The sequence below is a fragment of the Tupaia chinensis genome, unplaced genomic scaffold, assembly GCF_000334495.1.
Source record: "Tupaia chinensis unplaced genomic scaffold, TupChi_1.0 Scaffold147218_1, whole genome shotgun sequence".
Lineage (NCBI taxonomy): Eukaryota > Metazoa > Chordata > Mammalia > Scandentia > Tupaiidae > Tupaia > Tupaia belangeri.
This window is the reverse complement of record NW_006207069.1, coordinates 555375-575717: the sequence shown is the minus strand read 5'-3', so window position 1 is coordinate 575717 and position 20343 is coordinate 555375. Positions and strand designations below refer to the sequence as shown.

At 34.8% G+C, this 20343-nt stretch overlaps 1 protein-coding gene across 1 annotated transcript in view; it reads left to right on the top strand.

Moving 5' to 3' along the window:
- LOC102499626 (cadherin-18-like) overlaps nt 1–20343 on the top strand; it is a 526097-nt gene that overhangs the window by 401083 nt on the left and 104671 nt on the right. The window contains 2 exon segments of the mRNA XM_006169537.1: nt 9513–9568; nt 9571–9705. Coding sequence (XP_006169599.1) covers nt 9513–9568; nt 9571–9705 — 191 coding nt within the window.

The following is a 20343-nucleotide window of genomic DNA, read 5'->3' as shown; positions in this document are numbered from 1 at the left end:
AATGGGGCAAGAAACAGTTAAAACACCACAAACACATACTATGTTGATTAATTTTTTTTTGTAACTCAGCATTTTCTTGGTTTCTTTGGACCTTTGAGTGTTTTCTAGAGCTTCTATAAATTTAGCTCATTGAAGCATTATTCAGGATAGCCAAATTTGGCATTTTACATGGCATTCTTAGTAATTTTCTGATGTTAAACAACCAGTCTAAAGGCTGCTTTGCCCTACTTTTTTGTGGCTTCAATTGTTGGATTTTACTACAAATAACACATCTCTTTATTTACATGGTCTTATTTGCTCAAGCCAACACGAATAATTTTGAATACTAAGCATAGTTATTTACTGGGAGTAAATTTTATGTATATAACAAACTTTACTTAGAAAAGATAAGAAAGACAACTTAATTTTGATGTCTAATTGATATTTTAAAAATATTAGGTCATTGAGAAAGTCATAACGTATTTTTCTATGCAAAAATGTGTCATGACCTTCCTGATAATCCAGGATAATCCCTTCTTGTTTCTTTTCTTGTTGGTTGGTTTATTTTGTTTTTATTTTCCTTCCTTCCTTCTTTCTTTTTTTCTTTTTTCTTTCTTCTTTCTTTCTTTCTTTCTTTCTTTCTTTCTTTCTTTCTTTCTTTCTTTCTTTCTTTCTTTCTTTCTTTCTTTCTTTCTTTCTTTCTTTCTTTCTTTCTCTCCTTTCTTTCTGTCTTGATCTTTCTTTTTCTTTTTGTTTGTTTTTTAGTAGTACATATATCAATGTGCAGGGATTGTTCTAAGAAGTTAAACCTACTTTTTTTACTTTTAACCCAGCTTCCCTTTTAAAACCTTTAAACAATTTATTTATTCTTTTCCATTTCAAACTTTCTAAATTATTTTCAACTTAAAGTTGTTTAAAAGGACATAAGTTGTAGGCTCCCAACATTCATATGAAAATTATTACCAATATTCAATAGGAATATTACTATGAGAGTCATAGATTTATAGTTTGCATTTGTAACGACAGTAAATGTTTTCTTCTTTGATCAAGTTTTATATATTTTTAAAAAGATAGGCCTGAACATCAATTAGACCCTCATTTCTACTCCTTAGATGCAAACACAAGGGAGATAGCCAGGAAAAATTTAAAAAAGAAAAACAAACACTTAACACAATAGGGGTTTTTATTTTAATGTGCATTTCCAATGGGTGGCTACAGACAAAACATGAACAGAAATTATATATATATATACATAAAACATTGGGAATGGTGACCCTGGAATCCCAATCTGCCAGTATTTTATTTTTTTGGATAATGCTTAATTGCTACAATAGATTTTTGGTATATGGTTATGTGATATTGTTAATATAGACCAAACGTGTTATATTTTTAGCCTCTACAATATTATTGTACATCTTACTCTCTAATCATTGGTGAAATGATTGGGAGGGTTTCCAAAATATTGAAGAAACTTGGTGATTTATTAGGACTTTACTCTTTCCTGCTTTGGTATTAGCTTATTTTCTGAGAAAGGAGCATGATCAGCATTTCAAAAAGCTGCTGATTATTCAATACTAACCTGCACTTACTATGAATGTTGAGACGGTGTTGGATTGCTGCCAAGATCTGTCATTGCAGTCAGAGAGTGGTAGGGTATGGCCACCCTGAACAAAGACACTACATCAGGGAAGACACCTGGCACAAGGTAGACTGAGGGGAAGGGCAGGAGCAGATGTCCAGGTTCACAAGCAAAGAAAAGCCAATCTATGAAAACACCAGAAAGAATTTTAAAAAATGCCCATGTGTATGTTCCCATAAAGTAATAACTCCATGAATATTTATTTCAACAAAAAATAAATATGAAACTTGAGGAAATACAGTTAAAATACAGATGTCTTTCTAATCCAAAAATCCTGCCCACAAATGTAGAAGGCAAAGAAAACATCTGTTTTTACTGAATAAACATTAAACTATGATGTGATGCCTATCGGTTTTGTATCAAACTCTGAGTTTCATCATCAACTCAGCTGATAACAGCAGGCTCCAGAGACCCCGACAGAAGAGTACCAGCAGGGAATCCATCCACCTGAGTCTCACTGTTCACGGTCAGATTGTGGGAAGGGCTTAAGTTACAAGCCATATGTGAAAGCATAAGACACACACACACACGCGCACACGCACACGGAACACGGAAGTCAAGAACACAGGCCAAGCAAGTCGGAACTGAGAGCAAGGTTACTGGCAGTATACTATAAGGACTAAAGTATGGGTTGCTTCATGTGAGGAGCAAATGTGTGAATGATTCATTTCAGGGAAGTGACGCTGAGCTGGAGAGAAGAGATTCCTCTAAGTTCTTACCTCTGGCCTCCTGCTGGAGTTATCCACTAGGAGAAAGTATTGGAAACTGTGTCAAGAGTGTTTAAACTCAGTTTCCAGTGTAAGTTAAACATATTTTAAAATGAATATTGAAGCAACGTAAAAGTTTAAGCATTCACTATAATATCACAGGCAATTTGCTGAGATTGCAGTGACAGAAAGAACCCTCAGCTCTTCATATAGCTAAGCAGACACAATCGATTACATACATGTCTGTCAAGATAAATAATGGTCAGTCTTCAAGTAGGAGGACTTGATAACACCGTTCATCATATACAGTTCATATTCAATTCACATGATAATTGTGGTGACCCATGGGCTAATAGGCTTTATCTGAAGGGAAAACAAAATCCAAAGACAAATAACATTATGACAGGGTAGCTTTGTATCTTAGAGCTGGGGCAGAAGGTAGGCTCCTCCCCAGCCATTATCTTATTTTAAATAATTATTTATTTAATTTTATCTATCATTATTATTATTTTTTACTTTGAGCAGAGAGAGACAGGGGCAGAGGGGGGTTGTAGAGAGAGAATGTGAAAAACCATGTCACCAGCTCTGGTACTCAAACCGTGGTCAGTCACGTGGGAGTCTAGAACTTTAACCACCATGCCACCTGCCAGACCCCACTATCTTTCTCAATGATTCGTTTTCAAAGAGATAGTGTACAGATACTAGAATGCTATAAAAAGACTTCTCTGGATTGAAAAGCTGAAAAGAGTTTATTTAGCTCTTAAACAATTAGCATCCACTTCTGGGCCTCACAGACAGAGTAATGATTGAGGCTCTGGACTCTCACATGACAAACTGTAAGTTTGAGTCCTGAACCTGCAGGCTTGAAACTTGTCCCAGACACATGTGTGTGCATGCCAAAAATCCCAAGAGGAGAATGGAGGAGAAGGGATCACAGAGTGGTTATCCCCCTGGACGGGTGATTTCTCACTTTCTCTGTCTCTTTCTCTCTGGAGAGTGTACATACACGATCTACCCTCTAACAAATTACAATACAGTATTAACTGTAGTCACTAGTGTACATACACGATCTACCCTCTAACAAATTTCATGTATACAATACAGTATTAACTGTAGTCACTAAGTCATACATTAAATCTCTAGAATTTAATTGATGTATCTTGTATAACTGAAACTTTATGCCATCTGACTGACGTCTTCCCATTTCACTCACCCTTCCAGACCCTGACAATCACCATTATACTTGGTCTTTCTGTGAGTTTGGCTATTTTAGTTTCCATAGAAGATAAGTAAGATCATGCAATAGCAGTCTTCTCTGTCTGGCTTATTTTACTGAATATAATGTTCTTTATGTTTATACACACACACACACACACACACACACAAAGGAACAGAGTCAGCATCTTAGAGGCACCACCACTCCCACGTTCATTGCAACATTATTTAAAACAGCCAGGAAGTGGGAACAACCTCAACACCTATGGATAGCTGAATTTAAAAAATTCCATAATTCTTTCACTAGAACATCTCCTTTTCCATGTATACTCTCTGAGGTATCAATTTGCAAATTGCTGGCCTGTTGTTATCTTAATTAAAGAAGTGTTATATGTTTGTTTTAATGTAACCCTTTATCTTTTTCTTAAGCTACAGACTATTTATGTAGTTCCTTGAAAGTCTTTAAAAATATCTGAAAAGTTTTTTTTTTGCTTTGTAATAAATCTTATCTTTCTGCTACTTTCTAGTGCTTAGGAGGCATTTTGAATACTTTGGCAGTATATATTTTATCCTTGTGAATAATTTTTGTCTGAATATGCTCATGAATATCAGGAGGGTTTTTTTTTGTCTTTATTTTACTCTTCTGAGAATAGCCACTGTTCTTAAAATTATTCTTTTGAGTTAAATCAGAAACCCTTAACATTTGTATGTTTTAAAAGATAATCCTCATTGAGCTCCTTTATTTTCTGTTTTGTTTCTTTTCACTTTTTAGTTTAGTTTTTTTTTATGCAACAGAGTTTACATCTGTACTGGGGAAGGCCTTGAAAAGTTAAACTTTCTTTTTCTATATATTTTTCCTACTTATTTATTTTTATTAAAGGGTGTATGCTCTCACCAGAGAGAAAGTGAGAAATCATTCATTTCCCAGGAGCGTGGCCATGCCATTTTGTCTTCTTCTCCACTCTCCTCTCAGGATTTTGGGCGCACACACATGCACTCAGCGTAATTCTCTATCTGGGGCAGGGACTCAAACCATGCAGCTGACTGGGTGGTCGGCACCTTAATATCCATGCCACCTGCTGGCCCAACAAGTTAAACTTTCTACATCCCTCTTTTATTATAAATTTTAAGCACTTTATTTTTTTCTTTCTTCATTGGTCTACATCTTAAGGTTTTTTTTTTTATTTTATCATATTCATGACAGCACATGCATATGCATGAGAAAGAGATGCAGGGACACTCATAAGGGTTTCCTAATGCCCCAGTCTCCTTATCCAGCCCTTTAGCTGGTCAGCATCTTGGGCATACATGGGTGTTTGGCATGTTTTGAGTGGACTACCACTACCAGGGATCTGAACCCACAGTCAGCCATGTGGTTTCCAGTACAGTACACCATATACTATGCCACTGAGACTTGGCTCACTGGCTCACATTTTAAACTTTCCAAATTGTTTTCAATTTTATTTTTTAAAAAGATCTCAAGTTGCAGATGACCAACATTTATTTGAATATAATAACAAGAATTTGGAAATGGTAGATATAAATAAATTTGGGGGCCATCATTTTATAGGTAGCAGTGGGGACACATGTATCCTTTTAGAGTTTATTTTTTTGTTAATCTTTATTTATTTTTTATGTTTATAATCTAATTTTATTAATTTACTTTTATTTAAATTTATTTTAATTTCTTTTATACATCAATCACATATGTCACTTCGCTTATAAAGTGAATGTTTCAACATGAATGCATTTCTCACCAGTCCAGTTGGGGATACCTTACACCTTATCATCAACAGGTAATAACCTATTTTTTATTTTTTAAAAGAATTATTTTATTTAGCTTGATTTATTATTATTATTATTCACACACAGAGGGGAGAGAGAGAAAGAAAATGAGAAAGCAAGCCACCAGGTCCAGGACTTGAACCATGGTCGATCATGTGGGAGTCCAGCGTCCGTAACAACCATGCCACCTGCCAGCCCCAATAATAACCCATTTCTTTGTCTCATAAATATCTCGCCTCTCTACTTTTCTCCTTAACATCTTTCCTCAGACTCTCCTCTTTCTTCCACCCTCTTCCCACACTATATCTGGTTCCTGCTAGGGTTTATGTATAAGGAATAAGAATGAAGGCCTATATTATGGGCAATATTATCTGTTGAGACAAAAGTGAGAGATAAGTTTTTCATTGAACTTAGATGCAACTGGTAGGAAGGTGCAACTGGTAGGAAGAGAAGGACCATGTCCTGAAAATCCAGGGAGGGTGGCACTTCTGGATATAGCCTAGGAATACACTTGGGAATGTGTGTAAGGCTTGTTTAAAATAAGATTCATTGAAATATTTCTAAATTAGAAAAATATGAAAGCAGATAAATTGTGGCATATCACAATGACATACTGTATTGTAATTAATTAATTAGAACTGCATGTGTCATCTTAGATATATTGCAAAATTGTGATTTTCAGAGAAAAAATAGTGCAGAGGATGATAGTAGCACAACAGTGAAACTGACACACATAGAGGGTTCTAGGTTCACTTACGGAGACCTCCCTAAGTATATCAGCCATAACCCAGTGCTGGCTAAGGCTGGGGTAAATTCTAGCATCAAGAACCTGTCAGGGCATTGTCTTATTTTCTCTCTCTCTCTCTTTACCTCCATCCTGGGAGAAATAATTACATAAACTTTCAATTTAAAAACAATGTCATGTGTATAAATTAAAAATATACATACTTAAAAATCCTGTGCTATTTAAACATGTATCTATGGAAACATGCATAAACTAACATTATAAAGATATGTAAGAGAATGAAAGTTATTGTGGGGAGATATAATAATATTTGAGATATTTAATAATAGTAGTAGCAAGTAGTTCACTCAGAGCATCATCTGTGCCTTCAGACACTGATTTGTCTATGAAATAAGATGTGAAGCAAATTCATGAAAATGTTAATAATATGTGACAATCTACTGATGCATTTCATCATATTATCTTGTTTTTATAATAGAAATATATCAAAGTAAAAAGTCAGGTAGAACAATTTCAAAGAATAAATGTGTAATGCAATCATATTTTGTTCATTTATTTCATCATGGGGTTTAATGTTCTTAAACATTGCACAAAAGACCTAAAGATGAAAAGAACTAAAAAGAACTGATTGGATTTAGCAAATGACTTGCAGCTACAGCAAAGGTGTGTATGATTTTTCTATTGCTATAGATAAAAATCAGTCTATGTTAGACTGATCAACAATCAACATTAATTATTTCATAAATTCTGTGGATTGGGAGTGTAGGCCTGGTTCAGCTGATTGAGTCTGATACAGGTTTATGAGATTCCAGTGTAGCAGTCAGCAGAGACTGAGATCTTATCCAAAAGCTTGCCTTTGTAAAGGTAGGGACTTGTTTCTGCTTCGACCTTACCAACAGTTTTGGCAGGCATTAGTCATGTGCTATGTGGATCACTCCAGAAAGCTGCAACACACTTTGCCAGTCCCACCCCCCAGAGTAAGTAATCCAAGACAGAGAATGTTCATGATAGAAGACACAGTCTTTTTGTAACTTAAATTTAGAAGTGAAATCCTATTATATTTGCTCTACTCAATTCATTAGAAGTGAGTCACTGTATCTCGCCAACACACAAGTGGAATGAATTGCTCAAGGACTCGAACATCAGGACATGAAGATAAACCATGGACCACTTGACAGGCTGCTTACAAAAGCTTATTTACAATATATTCTTTATAAAGTCTCAACTTATAAAAAGTGTATAAATTGTTAATCTGAATATAGTCCATTTTATCTAGTTCAATATAGTGAGTGGGTAAAGTTTACTGCACTAGTAATTATTAAAATGTGTTAAATATTAGTTTCTCTTTTGAACCTGACTTTCATCTTCAAGGGATATACTTTGTCTTGGCAGACTGTGCCTAAATGTTTTCTGGGTCATGAATCTTTTATGACCCCCTTGGACAGTTTTATACAAACACTTCATAAACAGCAGGATTTGTTATACTGTACTAACTCTTCCATGTATTCATTTATGTATTTACCCTGACTTCTTTTGTTTACAAGAGTTATCTTCCCAGTTAATGAGCTGAAAGACTTTTGGGAGACTAGAGCTTTGAATGCCGTAGTAGTTCCTGATAAACTCCATAGTTAATATCAAGGGATCATGTGTTTCACAGAACAGGGTTATTCATCCAGGAAATATGTTGACGTGGGTCTTTGAACTCAAAAATATATTTTACCCACTATTTATGTCTTCAGTGGAACAAAGGAACAAATTAATAGAATAAAAAAGCAACTTATGAAATGGGAGAAAATATTTCCAAGCTCATATATCTAATAAAGTGTTTATTTCTAGTACACATGAGGAACTTCTACCACCCAAAAGTCAAAAAAAAAAAGTAGACCTAATAAAAGAAAAGAAAAAAAAAACAAATTAATAGAATAAAAAAGCAACTTATGAAATGGGAGAAAATATTTCCAAGCTCATATATCTAATAAAGTGTTTATTTCTAGTACACATGAGGAACTTCTACCACCCAAAAGTCAAAAAAAAAAAAAAAGTTGACCTACTAAAAGAAAAGAAAAAAAAAAACTAAACAACACAAAGCAAAAGGCAAACAGTGTCAAAAAGTATGTGGAGAAAGTGATAACCTTTGTATGCTTTTAGTAGTAATGAAAAATGATGCAGCCACCACTGGATACAAGGTGAATATTTCTCCAAAAATTTAAAGTAGCATTATCATAACATACAGCAATCTTGCTTCTGTATTGAAATCAGATTTCTGAACAGCTATTTGCACTTCCATGTTCACTGCTGCACTACTTACAATAACCAAGATGTGGAAACAGCCATTATGTCTATTGACAAATAAATGGGTAGAAAATATGGAATATACATGCAATGAAATACTATTCCCTTTTGAAAAAGAAGAAAATTCTGAATTATGTGACCACATGGATGAATGTGGAGACTTTTTGCTGAGTGAAATAAGTCAGACACAGAAAGAATAAAAGACTGCATGATTACAGTTATATGTCATATCTAATATGTCAGAGTCATAGAACCAAAGGATAAAATGATAGTTGTCATAAATTGAGGGAGGGAAAAATCAGTAGGTATAAAATTATAGTTAAGATCATGTTTTAGAATTCTGTTGTACAGCATTTCATACAACTATATTTTTGTTTTTGAAGGTAGAACTCATGTTAGGCGTTACTAACACAACATTTAAAAAGCATATTTAAGACTTTCTCCAAATGAAACTTTTTTTTTTTTAGTATCATACCAATTAAGAAATAATTGACTGAAGGAATATCTTCATAGAATTACATTCACTACTTTTAATAGTCTAATATTATCCTATATGATGTAAAATTAAAATTAGTGTAATCTTGGCTGAAACTCTTTAATCATATTACACTTAAATTCACAGTTCCTGTTATTTTTAATGTTCTTTTGCATTTGCTGTAGTAAATCACTTTAATAAATATGTTTCTCTCTCATCAGAAAATAGTTTAAAAGATGTTCATTATGCTTCTTAATATTAATTTCATAAATCTCTATGGTAAAAATTCAATTCAACATTTAGTATCAGGAAAATTTAGAAAAATTGATACTTTTGCATTTCAGACAATGAAACTTATCAAATAGATAGTTTTACTGTTATTGGCTATAGAGGCTAATGTCAAAACTAAAATATTTCATATTTAGATATACAAATTTTCTTTTATGTATTTTACATATATTTAAAGTTTATGTAAACCCATTATTTCATTACTAAATAGTATCCTACTATTTACAATCTATAAAAAGAAATCTATTTTATACATTACTTAATATAATACTCATTTGAGTATGTGGTTTAAATAGTTATTGTCTTTTTCTTGTAAGATTATTTTCAGAACATTATTATTATTATTATTATTATTATTAAATATGCTTAATATGAAATATTTTTCAGAGCACTATCAGCTGTATGTTCCTGAGTCAGCTCACGTTGATTCAACAGCTGGGAAAAGAAAATCAAGGCAAATGATGCAGACACCGGTTCAAACGCTGACATGACTTACTCCATCATAAATGGTGATGGTATTGGGATATTCTCCATCTCCACTGACAAAGAGACCAGAGAAGGGATCCTTTCCTTAAATAAGGTAAAAGCAGCATAGTTTTCATGATTCAGGCCACTCACTCATCTTTCCATAAATGGAAATTTGGTGGAGAGATGATTAATCCATTCTGTCAGTTCACGGAAATAATGCATTATTTTCTCTTTGAGATATAATTATATTTTAATTATAGTTGTATTTGACTCTTTATATTCTCTTTCAGGGAATATAATTTGTTATTTAGGCAGAACTGATATAAAATTCACTAAGAATATATCCTTGCCATTGTTGTTTTGTTTCTCCTCAATTTCCCTGAAGGATGACAGTGATATCTGTCAAGAAATAAATGAAATGTGGGGCCTGCGGTTGGTGCTGTGGTTAAGGTGCTGCACTCCCACAGGACCAACGCAGTTTGGGTCTCAGACCTGGTGACTTGAAAATCATGCCTAGTGCATGTGCATTTGTGCGCCCACATCCCTAGAGGACAAGCGATCACAGCATGGCCAATTATTATTACAAAGGGTCATTAAAAGCGTATTTTAAAAGCTATATTGTCCTGATTTTTTCAAAGTCCAGATATATTATAACTTAAAGACAATTTTACATTATTTTCTGAGTTATAACTGGTCTAAAGTATATTATGAAACAGAGTGAAAGGAAGGTACTCACATACATATTGAATACTTTGTGCACACATTAGAAATGCTAACATACAAAATTATATTAATCCTCATTATTCTATAACTCTATTACTTATTTTTTATTAATGCTATGATTTAATAGAAAGAGAACTGCTAACATCAAAATATTTCTTGAAATCTGAAGTAAAAAAAATATTCTCAAATGAGTTTTGGCTTTTCAAATACATGACATTGTAGGTTTTTATATACCTCTATATTTGCTTCATGTAAAATTTCATTAATTTTTATCCTAGGAATTGCAATTTTATATGTATTTATAATAGAATATTAAATTGTCTTTTAATTGCTAAAAAATAGGGCAGCTAAGCAGAACTCAAAGTATTGAACACTTAGAGATCAATCATTATTCCTGGAATGCATAAAATATTAATGTCTTCACCTAAAATATTTTCTCATTGGATTTTCCTTTCCTAAGATGGCAAAACCTCAATAAAGAATTTGATAATGAAAAGTCAATTTTTATTTTCTTATCTATCTAAATATCAAAGGTCTCTTATGCTCATTTTTTGTGCTCTATATGAACTATGCAAGGGTAAGCAAAGCTGGATTTAGTCCCTGACTTCATAGAGTCTCCAATCTATGGAACTGGATAGACATTAATTAATTGTTACATATATTCATAGATCAATAATAAAATCTTTTCTGTGAAGGAGAAAGTTACATGATACTTTGAGGAGGGAAATCTGCCATATTTGATCCTGGCTGGCATCCAGTAACAACTTAACCAAGAAATGAAAGAAAGTTAAGAATCAGTTGGGCATAGATTATAATGGTAAGCATTTCAGGAAGAGGAAAGTGAATGCACTTAAGTATCTGAAGTGGGTGAAATATGTCACAGTTAAGGGTCCAAGCTAGCGTAGTTGAATCTGGAGTACTGAGAACAAAGGATGCAGGTGATGTGAACAGGAGCACAGAGGGACTTGCTAGATACAGACAAATGGAAGTCCACTGACTAGATCAAAGCAAAGAAGCAACTAGATCTCATTTTATGTCAATATTTTTGTTTATTTGTTGTGGTTTGTCTCAAAGAAGTCACTGTGTTCTGGAAAATACTGAGTCAAATAGTATGTAATTTAGAAAAGCTCTCAAGTTTGGCATTTCACCAATTCTGCAATTATAGGCTTGTTTGTATTCATTTTATTTATTTTTATTTTTATTTTACTTTAAAAATATTTAATTGAGGCCAGCAGGTGGTATAATGTTTAAGGTGCTTGACTCCCTTATGTGGCTGACCATGGTACAAGGTCCAGACCCAGTGGCTTGAAACATGCTGAACATGTGTGTGTGCATATCCAAAATCCCAAGAGGAGAATGGAGAAGGGACTATGGTGTGGCCATTCCCCCTGCGGGGGTGATTTCTCACTTTCTGTCTCTCTGCCTGTCTGGCAAGCAAGGATATAGAAGGGATCTCTGAAAATAATGTATTGTAATTTCTGGTTCAAATATAATTCTTGTACATGTTTGTAGGATGCAATAGTATGGTTTTTCAAAGCATGCATATGGTGCATAATAATCAAATCAAGAATATAGACATATTCACCTTATTCAACATTGAACATTACATTATGTTTTGTACATTTGGTAACAGTTCTGCTAGCTTATTTTCTTTCTGTAAAGCATATCTTGAATTGGCAATGACATTTTAACTCCACTGTGGTATACTGTTCCATAACTTATTCTACTTTTTCACATGCATTCTTGTGTCTGTTAATCATTTTCCCCTACACCACACATGCTGTCTCCCTCCACACACCTTCTGGCATCTACCTTTAACTTCATCTACATCTGTGCTGCTGAGTCCTTCAGTTTCTGCCATAGTATGTAGACATTCAATATATTGGATTGTCAAAAAAGTCATGATGATAAGTTTTTCTTTTTATTTATATTTCTTTTATACATTCAATTATGTTACTTAGCTTACAAAGTGAATATTCCAACATGTGTACATTTCTCACTAGTCCAGTTCACCATACTAGAAAGTTATCTCCAATAGACAATAATCCATTTCTTTGTCCCATAAATGCCTTGCCTCTCTATCTCCTTAATGTCCTTCCTCAGACTCTACCCCTTCATCCGCCCTCTTCCCACACTGTGTCTGGTATTCACAACCATTTAATTAGTTTCTATAACTTTCAGTCATTCAGTTTCAGCCACAGAGTAAAGACATTCGGTATATATTAAGTGGAGACATACAATATCTTCTTTCATCACCTGACTTGCTCAATCAGCAGTAAATCTTCCACATTCATCCACTTTCTGTTAAAAGCCAAGGTCTTGTTCTTTTTATGGCTGAGTAGAATTTCATAGGGTATATGTGCCACAGTTTTTCAATCCATTCATCTATTCGTGGGCATATAGGTTGGTTCCTTGTCTTAGTAATTGAGAATAATGCTGCAATAAACATGAATGTGCAAGCACTATTCCAATTAAGAATTCTTCTGTCCTTTGGGTAGATACCAAAAACTGGGATTGCTTGATGATATGGTAGTTCTATTTGTAGGTCCTTGAGGAATCTCTAAATTGTTCTCCAGAGTGGCTGGACCAATTTGCATTCTCACCAGTAGTGTAGGACAGTTCCCCTTTCACAACACTTCTGCTAGCACTTACCTTTTTCTGTTTTTTGTTGGTTTGTTTGTCTGTTTGTTTGTTTGTTTTATATCTTAGTCATGCTGACTGGGGTTAGGTGATATCTCATTGTGGTTTTGATGTGCATCTCTCCTACAATGAGGGATGATGAGCATTTTTTCATATGACTTTTGACTATTTGTATGTCTTCCTTAAAAAGAGTTTTTTACAACTCATTCTCCTGTCTTTTAATAGATTAATCATCTTTTTTTTCAGGATAGCAGCTTTAGTTCCTTGTGTATTCTCATTATCAGTCCCTTATCTGATGCATAGTTTTACAAAAGTATTTTCCAAATTTGAGGGCCTTTGATTCACACTAATTACTGTGTCTTTTGCCATGCAGAAACTTCTTAATCTGATGTAATCTCACTTATCTATTTTGGGGATTATTGACTGTGCTTTGGGGGTCTTATTTAAGAAGTCTTTGCCTACCCCAGCATCTCCCAGAGTTTTCCTAGTATTTTCCAGCAGTAGTTTTATAGTTTGAAGTCTTAGTTTTAGATCTTTGAACCACTTTGATTTGATTTTAGTCGAAAGTGAAAGGTAGGAGTTCAGATTCATCTTTCTGCAGTGCATATCCAGTTTTTCCAGCACCATTTGTTAAAGAGCTTTTCCTTTTTCCACTGGATTGACTGGTACCCTTTGTCAAAAATCAGCCGGCTGTATGTCTGGGAGTTTATTTCTAGGGACTCTATTCTGTTCCATTGGTCCACCTGTCTATTTCTGTGCCAATACCATGCTGTTCTGATTACCACAGCTTTGTATTATATTTTTGAGTTAGAGAGTGAGATGCCACCCACTACCCTCTTCTCATGCAGGATTGCTTTGGCAATACAAAGTCTTTTATGACTCCAGACAAATTGTATGATTGTATTTTCTAGATGTGTAAAGAATTTCTCTGGCATTTTGATTGTGATTGCATTAAGTATGTAGATTCAGTCTTTGCCTACCCCAGCATCTCCCAGAGTTTTCCTAGTATTTTCCAGCAGTAGTTTTATAGTTTGAAGTCTTAGTTTTAGATCTTTGAACCACTTTGATTTGATTTTAGTCGAAAGTGAAAGGTAGGAGTTCAGATTCATCTTTCTGCAGTGCATATCCAGTTTTTCCAGCACCATTTGTTAAAGAGCTTTTCCTTTTTCCACTGGATTGACTGGTACCCTTTGTCAAAAATCAGCCGGCTGTATGTCTGGGAGTTTATTTCTAGGGACTCTATTCTGTTCCATTGGTCCACCTGTCTATTTCTGTGCCAATACCATGCTGTTCTGATTACCACAGCTTTGTATTATATTTTTGAGTTAGAGAGTGAGATGCCACCCACTACCCTCTTCTCATGCAGGATTGCTTTGGCAATACAAAGTCTTTTATGACTCCAGACAAATTGTATGATTGTATTTTCTAGATGTGTAAAGAATTTCTCTGGCATTTTGATTGTGATTGCATTAAGTATGTAGATTCATTTGGATAGAATTGCCATTTTGATTATATTAATTCTTCCAATCCAGGAACATGGGAAGTCCTTCCACTTTTTTATGTCATTTTCAATTTCTTATTTTAGCTTCTCATAGCTTTCCTTGTGGAGGTCTTTAACTTCTTTGGTTAGATTTATCTCTAGATATCTTATACTTTTTATGGCTATGGTAAATGGATTTTTTTTTTTCAGTTCTATCTCCGTCTGCCTGCTGTTCATGTATAGAAATACTATAGATTTCTGTATGTTGATTTTGTACCCTGCAACTTTACTGTATTCATGTATTACTTCCAGGATTTTTTTCATGGATACCATTGGGTCTTCTAAGTATACCATCATGTCATCTGCAAATATAGTTTCACCTCTCCTTTTCCTATTTTAATGCCTTTTATTTTATTCTTATTTTTGATTCCATTGGCAAGGACTTCCAGTACTATATTGAAAAGGAGTGGAGAAAATGGGCATCCTTGTCTTATACCAGTTTTTAGTGGAAAAGCTTTCAACTTTTTTCTATTCAGGATGATGTTCACTATGGGTTTTTCATAGATAGTTGTTATTGTGTTGAGAAATGACCCTTCTATGCCAATTTTACTGAGAGTCTTGATCATGAAGGGATGTTGTATCCTATCAAATATTTCTTCTGCATCATTTGATATAATTAGGGCGCGTGTGCTCGCCAGACAGACAGAGGGAGACATAGAGACAGAAAGCGAGAAATCACCCCCCAGGGGAGATGGTCATGCCGCAATCCCTTCTCCTCCATTCTCCTCTCGGGATCTTGGGCACGCACGCACACGCGCCTGGCGTGAGTTTTAAGCCACCGGGTCTGGGACGCGAACCGCGGTCGACTACGTGTAAGTCCAGTGACATAGCCATTACACTAACTGCTTTTCCCCTTTCTCTCTTTTTCTTAATAAATCTCACTAGTGGTGTATCAATTTTGTTTATCTTTTCAAAGAACCAACTTTTACTTTCATTTATTTTCCAAATAGTTCATTTATTTTCTATTTCATTTATTTCTGCTCAAATCTTTATTATTTCTTTTCTCCTGGAGTTTTTTTGTGTTTTTTCACTGTTACTTTTCCAATTCTCTGAGGTAAGATGTTAGGTCATCCATTTGAATTCTATATATCTTCTTCTTATGTGCACTTATTGCTATAAACTTTCCTCTTTTTACTGATTTTTCAGTGTCCTGAAGATTGTGGAAACTTGTGTCCTCATTGTTATTGGTTTTCATGAATCTTTTTATTTCAGTCTTAATTTCTTCAGTAGTTGTGAAGTCATTCAGGATTAGGCTCTCTAGTTTCCATGTATTTGTGTATTTTTGAGGATTTCTCTTGAAATTAAAATCAAGTTTAATTCCATTATGGTCGGAGAAGATGCTGAATATAGTTTCTATGCCTGAATCTGTAGAGGCTTGCTTTGTGCCCTATCATGTGGTCAATCTTGGAAAAGGTTCCATATGTCAAGACTTTTCCACCAACCCAATATGTTAAGCAAGGTAAACAGTATTTGGTTTTTCATAGCCTTTCTTATTATATTTAGCATTATATATTCTGGATTCATCTAGTTTGTGTCAAATGACAGGAGTTTATGTCTTTATGGCTGAGATGTAATGCATTGTATATTTATTAATCCAGTCATTGCTTGTTTGGTATTTAGGCTAATTCTATGACTCAGCGATTGTAAATTATGCCGCAACAAACACAGATGTCCAAATGTCTCTCCAAAAGATTGATTTCTGATTAATTGTTGGGGTAAACAACATGATGAGAAGGCTGTATGTGAACTCATCACTGTGTTTTCGATATCTAATCATTTTCTGGTGCTGAGTAGGCATTCAGTAATTATTAGAGCAATCGATGGAGATATGAACTAAACAGTGGGTAGAGGGTTCCTAATTTCCATGTGTATGGCTTCTTCATTTATGTAAATTCAGACAAAATGGTTTAATTCTGAATGTGGAATCTTAGGGAATATCAATATTTATGAAATGAGCAGAAAGCAGGAAAGAAATAGTCTTGGACAAAATTTTCAAATAGTAGCATTTTGGCATTGAAAATTCCTAAGGGATGCATTATAGGAGGAAAATAATCATTAAAATGTCAAGTGTTCTAGGAATTTAAGATAACTTAGGATCATGATTTATAATTATTGTTCACTGTAAGGGAGAGAAGGAGAAATTATAGTACAGAGGAGGGAGGATGGGAGGCAGGGTTAAGACAGGGCAGAATGAAGAAACATGGTATCCTTGTGGGGAAGCTTTTCAGTAACATGGAGGAGAAAGGTTAAGAAGTAAAGGAACAGGAAAGTGATGAGATAAAGGTTTAATTTTAAGTTGGGAAACTGAAAAGTGTTTCCATGCAGGGGGTTCAAAGCTCATAGAGAGAAGACATTGAGGAAGGTGAAGAGAGGATTACAGATTTTAAAAGTTGCAGCTGACAGCAGAAGTAGAGATGGCAGTGGATGAGAACTTGATCACATTATTGTTCACTGTAAGGGAGAGAAGGAGAAATTATAGTACAGAGGAGGGAGGATGGGAGGCAGGGTTAAGACAGGGCAGAATGAAGAAACATGGTATCCTTGTGGGGAAGCTTTTCAGTAACATGGAGGAGAAAGGTTAAGAAGTAAAGGAACAGGAAAGTGATGAGATAAAGGTTTAATTTTAAGTTGGGAAACTGAAAAGTGTTTCCATGCAGGGGGTTCAAAGCTCATAGAGAGAAGACATTGAGGAAGGTGAAGAGAGGATTACAGATTTTAAAAGTTGCAGCAGAAGTAGAGATGGCAGTGGATGAGAACTTGATCACAGGTGGAAGGAGGCAACCATGCCGAGAGAGATGGAGGACAGGAGCAAGAAGCACATGGTTGCAGACATGTTTGCATGGCCAAGTTGGATGTGCACAGGGGTATGGGGTCTATTTAACAACATTGATTTTATAAACTAGCAAGTTATATATTTGCAAAATATGAATGTGGTTGTGGATGAAATGACTGTACATGTTATATAAAGTACAGGAACATATTGTAAAGTTAAGGATAATGGGAGATCTTACTGTACTGGATGACTGCAATTATGTTGATGTTATCTGAGAACATAAAGGTAAATAATAGGTACATGTGTGTGCACATCCATTTAATGAGCATATTTGTTTCTGTTTTGCACAGAGACACACAATGTGCACTTTTAAGATGAGAATCGTTTCAATTGTGTAAGTGGTGAGTGATGTACTGAAAATATTCTTGACAATACTTTCCAATTATCTTTTGCTTTTATCTGCATTTATTTTTTAATATAGTCCTGGTTTCCTCTGAGGTGCATTCATGTTAACATTCAAATAATTTTTGGATCTTTCTGATTAGGATTAACAATCTCAGAGTTATTTCATGGTTCTGTTTTACGTTGTAAGTAAGAGCAATTTGAAAAGTAAACTACATGGTTTAGTAGATTTTAACCTTCAAAAGGTGCTGATTTAGATGACAGAAAATGGATAAAATGACCCTTAAAACCTGATTCTTCTGTAATCTCTAAAGCAGCTCACCTTCTCCAGCAAGGCAGAACAGCTAATCTCCTCAAAGATCAAAATCAGCACTGCTCTATACATCAGCCAACAGGGTGCCTGCACATTCCTGTCCATATCATTCCTTCATCAGAAAATTGTCAACTCAAATGCACCAGCGCATGATGTGGTACATTGTAAATACACTCTGTGAGAACTTTCATTCATTGTTTACTAGAGCCTGACTGGTGGCAAGGGGAAGAAGATAAGGATGAATGCAGGTGGATGCCCTCTTCCCCCTGACAATAGCCTATTTAGCTAGGCATGGGTGTATCCTTCACAGTCTTGAGGAATCTCTTCTTGAGGTCCCTCTGTCAATTTGTACTCTTGGAAGCAGTGGTTCTAATTATTATTTTTTCTCACTTACTTCAAGGCCTCAATCCTGCTTGCTCTCTCAGTTTTTATTAAATTCCATTTTTACTCTCACTTTCTGTCTTCTAACTTATTCAGTGGCATGTATGAGACCTCTTAATGTAAGCCAAACAAGCGATCTTAAGATTTTCTTTCAAATCAACAAAAGATGGTAGAAAATACTATCTTTATCTTGCCATTGAAGTGATCTATGATTAAGGTTAAAATATTCCTCTGAACTGTGTTGAGTTTTGAGCTCTTAATTGGAATAGTTGTCTCAATATCTTTTCTTTTTGTCTTCCTTTCTTCTTCTACTTGCCCCAGTTTTTTTTTTTTCTATTTGTTTGTTTGTTTTTGCCTTAGAGCATATGTACTCTCCAGAGAGAATACAGAAACAGTGAGAGGGAAAGTAAGAAATCACCTCCCACAGAGGATGGCCATGCTACAATCCCTTCTCCTCTCTTCTGCTCCCGGAATCTTAGGCAGGCACACATTTGAGGCATTATTTTCAAGCCACTGGTATGGAACTTAAACTGCAATCGACCATGTGAGAGTCCAGCAACATAACCACTACACTATCTGCTGTGTCCCCACTTGTCCCAGGTTTTTTTTTCTTAGAGAGAGGTTACTTTTGCTATAGGATGTGTGTGTGTGTACTAGCCAGAGAAACAGAGAGACAAAAAGTGAGAAATCACTCCATCCCCAGGGCCATGCTGCAATCACCTCTCCATTCTCCTCTCAGAATTTTGAGCACAAATACAAATGCTTCCAGCCTGAATTTTAAGCTTTTGAATCCAGGACTTGAACCACAGTTGACAACATGGGAGTCCAGCAACCTAACGATTACACCACCTGCAGGTCCCTGTTCCAGTTTTTAATTATACCTTTGAAACCATGCATATGGCTATTTTGCCATCCTTCTTATTTCATACTACTCCATTTATCTGGCAACACAATTAGAAGAAAATACCTTGAATATGTTATACAGTATGTACCTCCTCTCTTCTTCCTGTTTCTTGATTATCTACCTCCTCTTCTTCTTCTCTAAAGGAACATTTCTTTTTCCTTCAAAGTTCAAGTTAAATTATTGCTCCCTGGGACCAACAGATGATCTAGTGGTTATGTCACTGTACTCCCACATGGCTGTCAATGATTCAAGTCCCAGACCCAGGGGCTTTTAACTCACGCTGGGTGCATGTGCGTTTGTGCCCTAAATTCCAAGAGGAGAATGGAGGACAAGGGATTGTGGCATGGCCGTCCCTCTCAGGGGTTATTTCTCACTTTATCTCTCAGCTTCTCTGTCTTTTTCTTTATCCGGTGAGTGCACATACCCTAAGGCAAAAGTCTCTTAAAAATGCTGTTTTTCTAGTGCAGCATTTTTATGTTACAAATCTTTGGATTAGCTTTTCTATTTTATGTGTATTTCATTTCTTGGTATTTCTTGGACATTTTTCATGGTAAAAAATGTACAAAGTCCATATTCCTCTTAAAGCTACTTCTTATGATGATTAAGACTGTTTTCTAATTCATTTGTAGTGAATGCACTGATAATTCCCCTGAACACGTATCTATGTGTACAATAAGTGTATCCATATAGATGAGAGATTTTAGATATTTCTTTGACTAGGTACTGTGTATTTTTTAAATTTCTGTAGCCCACAGTATTTAAAATGTTAGTATACAATTTCATTTAATAAATGATTAGATTTGGATCATAAGAGTAAACGGAATAATTTATAAATATGTCGTTTAGAACTCTAAGTCAATCCTAACAGAAAACCATGAAATATGTTCAACTACAACCATAACTATTCCACAAGCCATATTTTTGGTCTTTTAATGGATTGTGTTTATTGAGTTTTTGTTTTGTTTTTTTTTTTTCATTCTTTGACTTGCATTAAATGATAGAATTAGAATTGTATGTTCTTTTCTACTGAATTTTCAAGTTGTTGGGCCATGAAAGACAAAGAGAAATAAATAA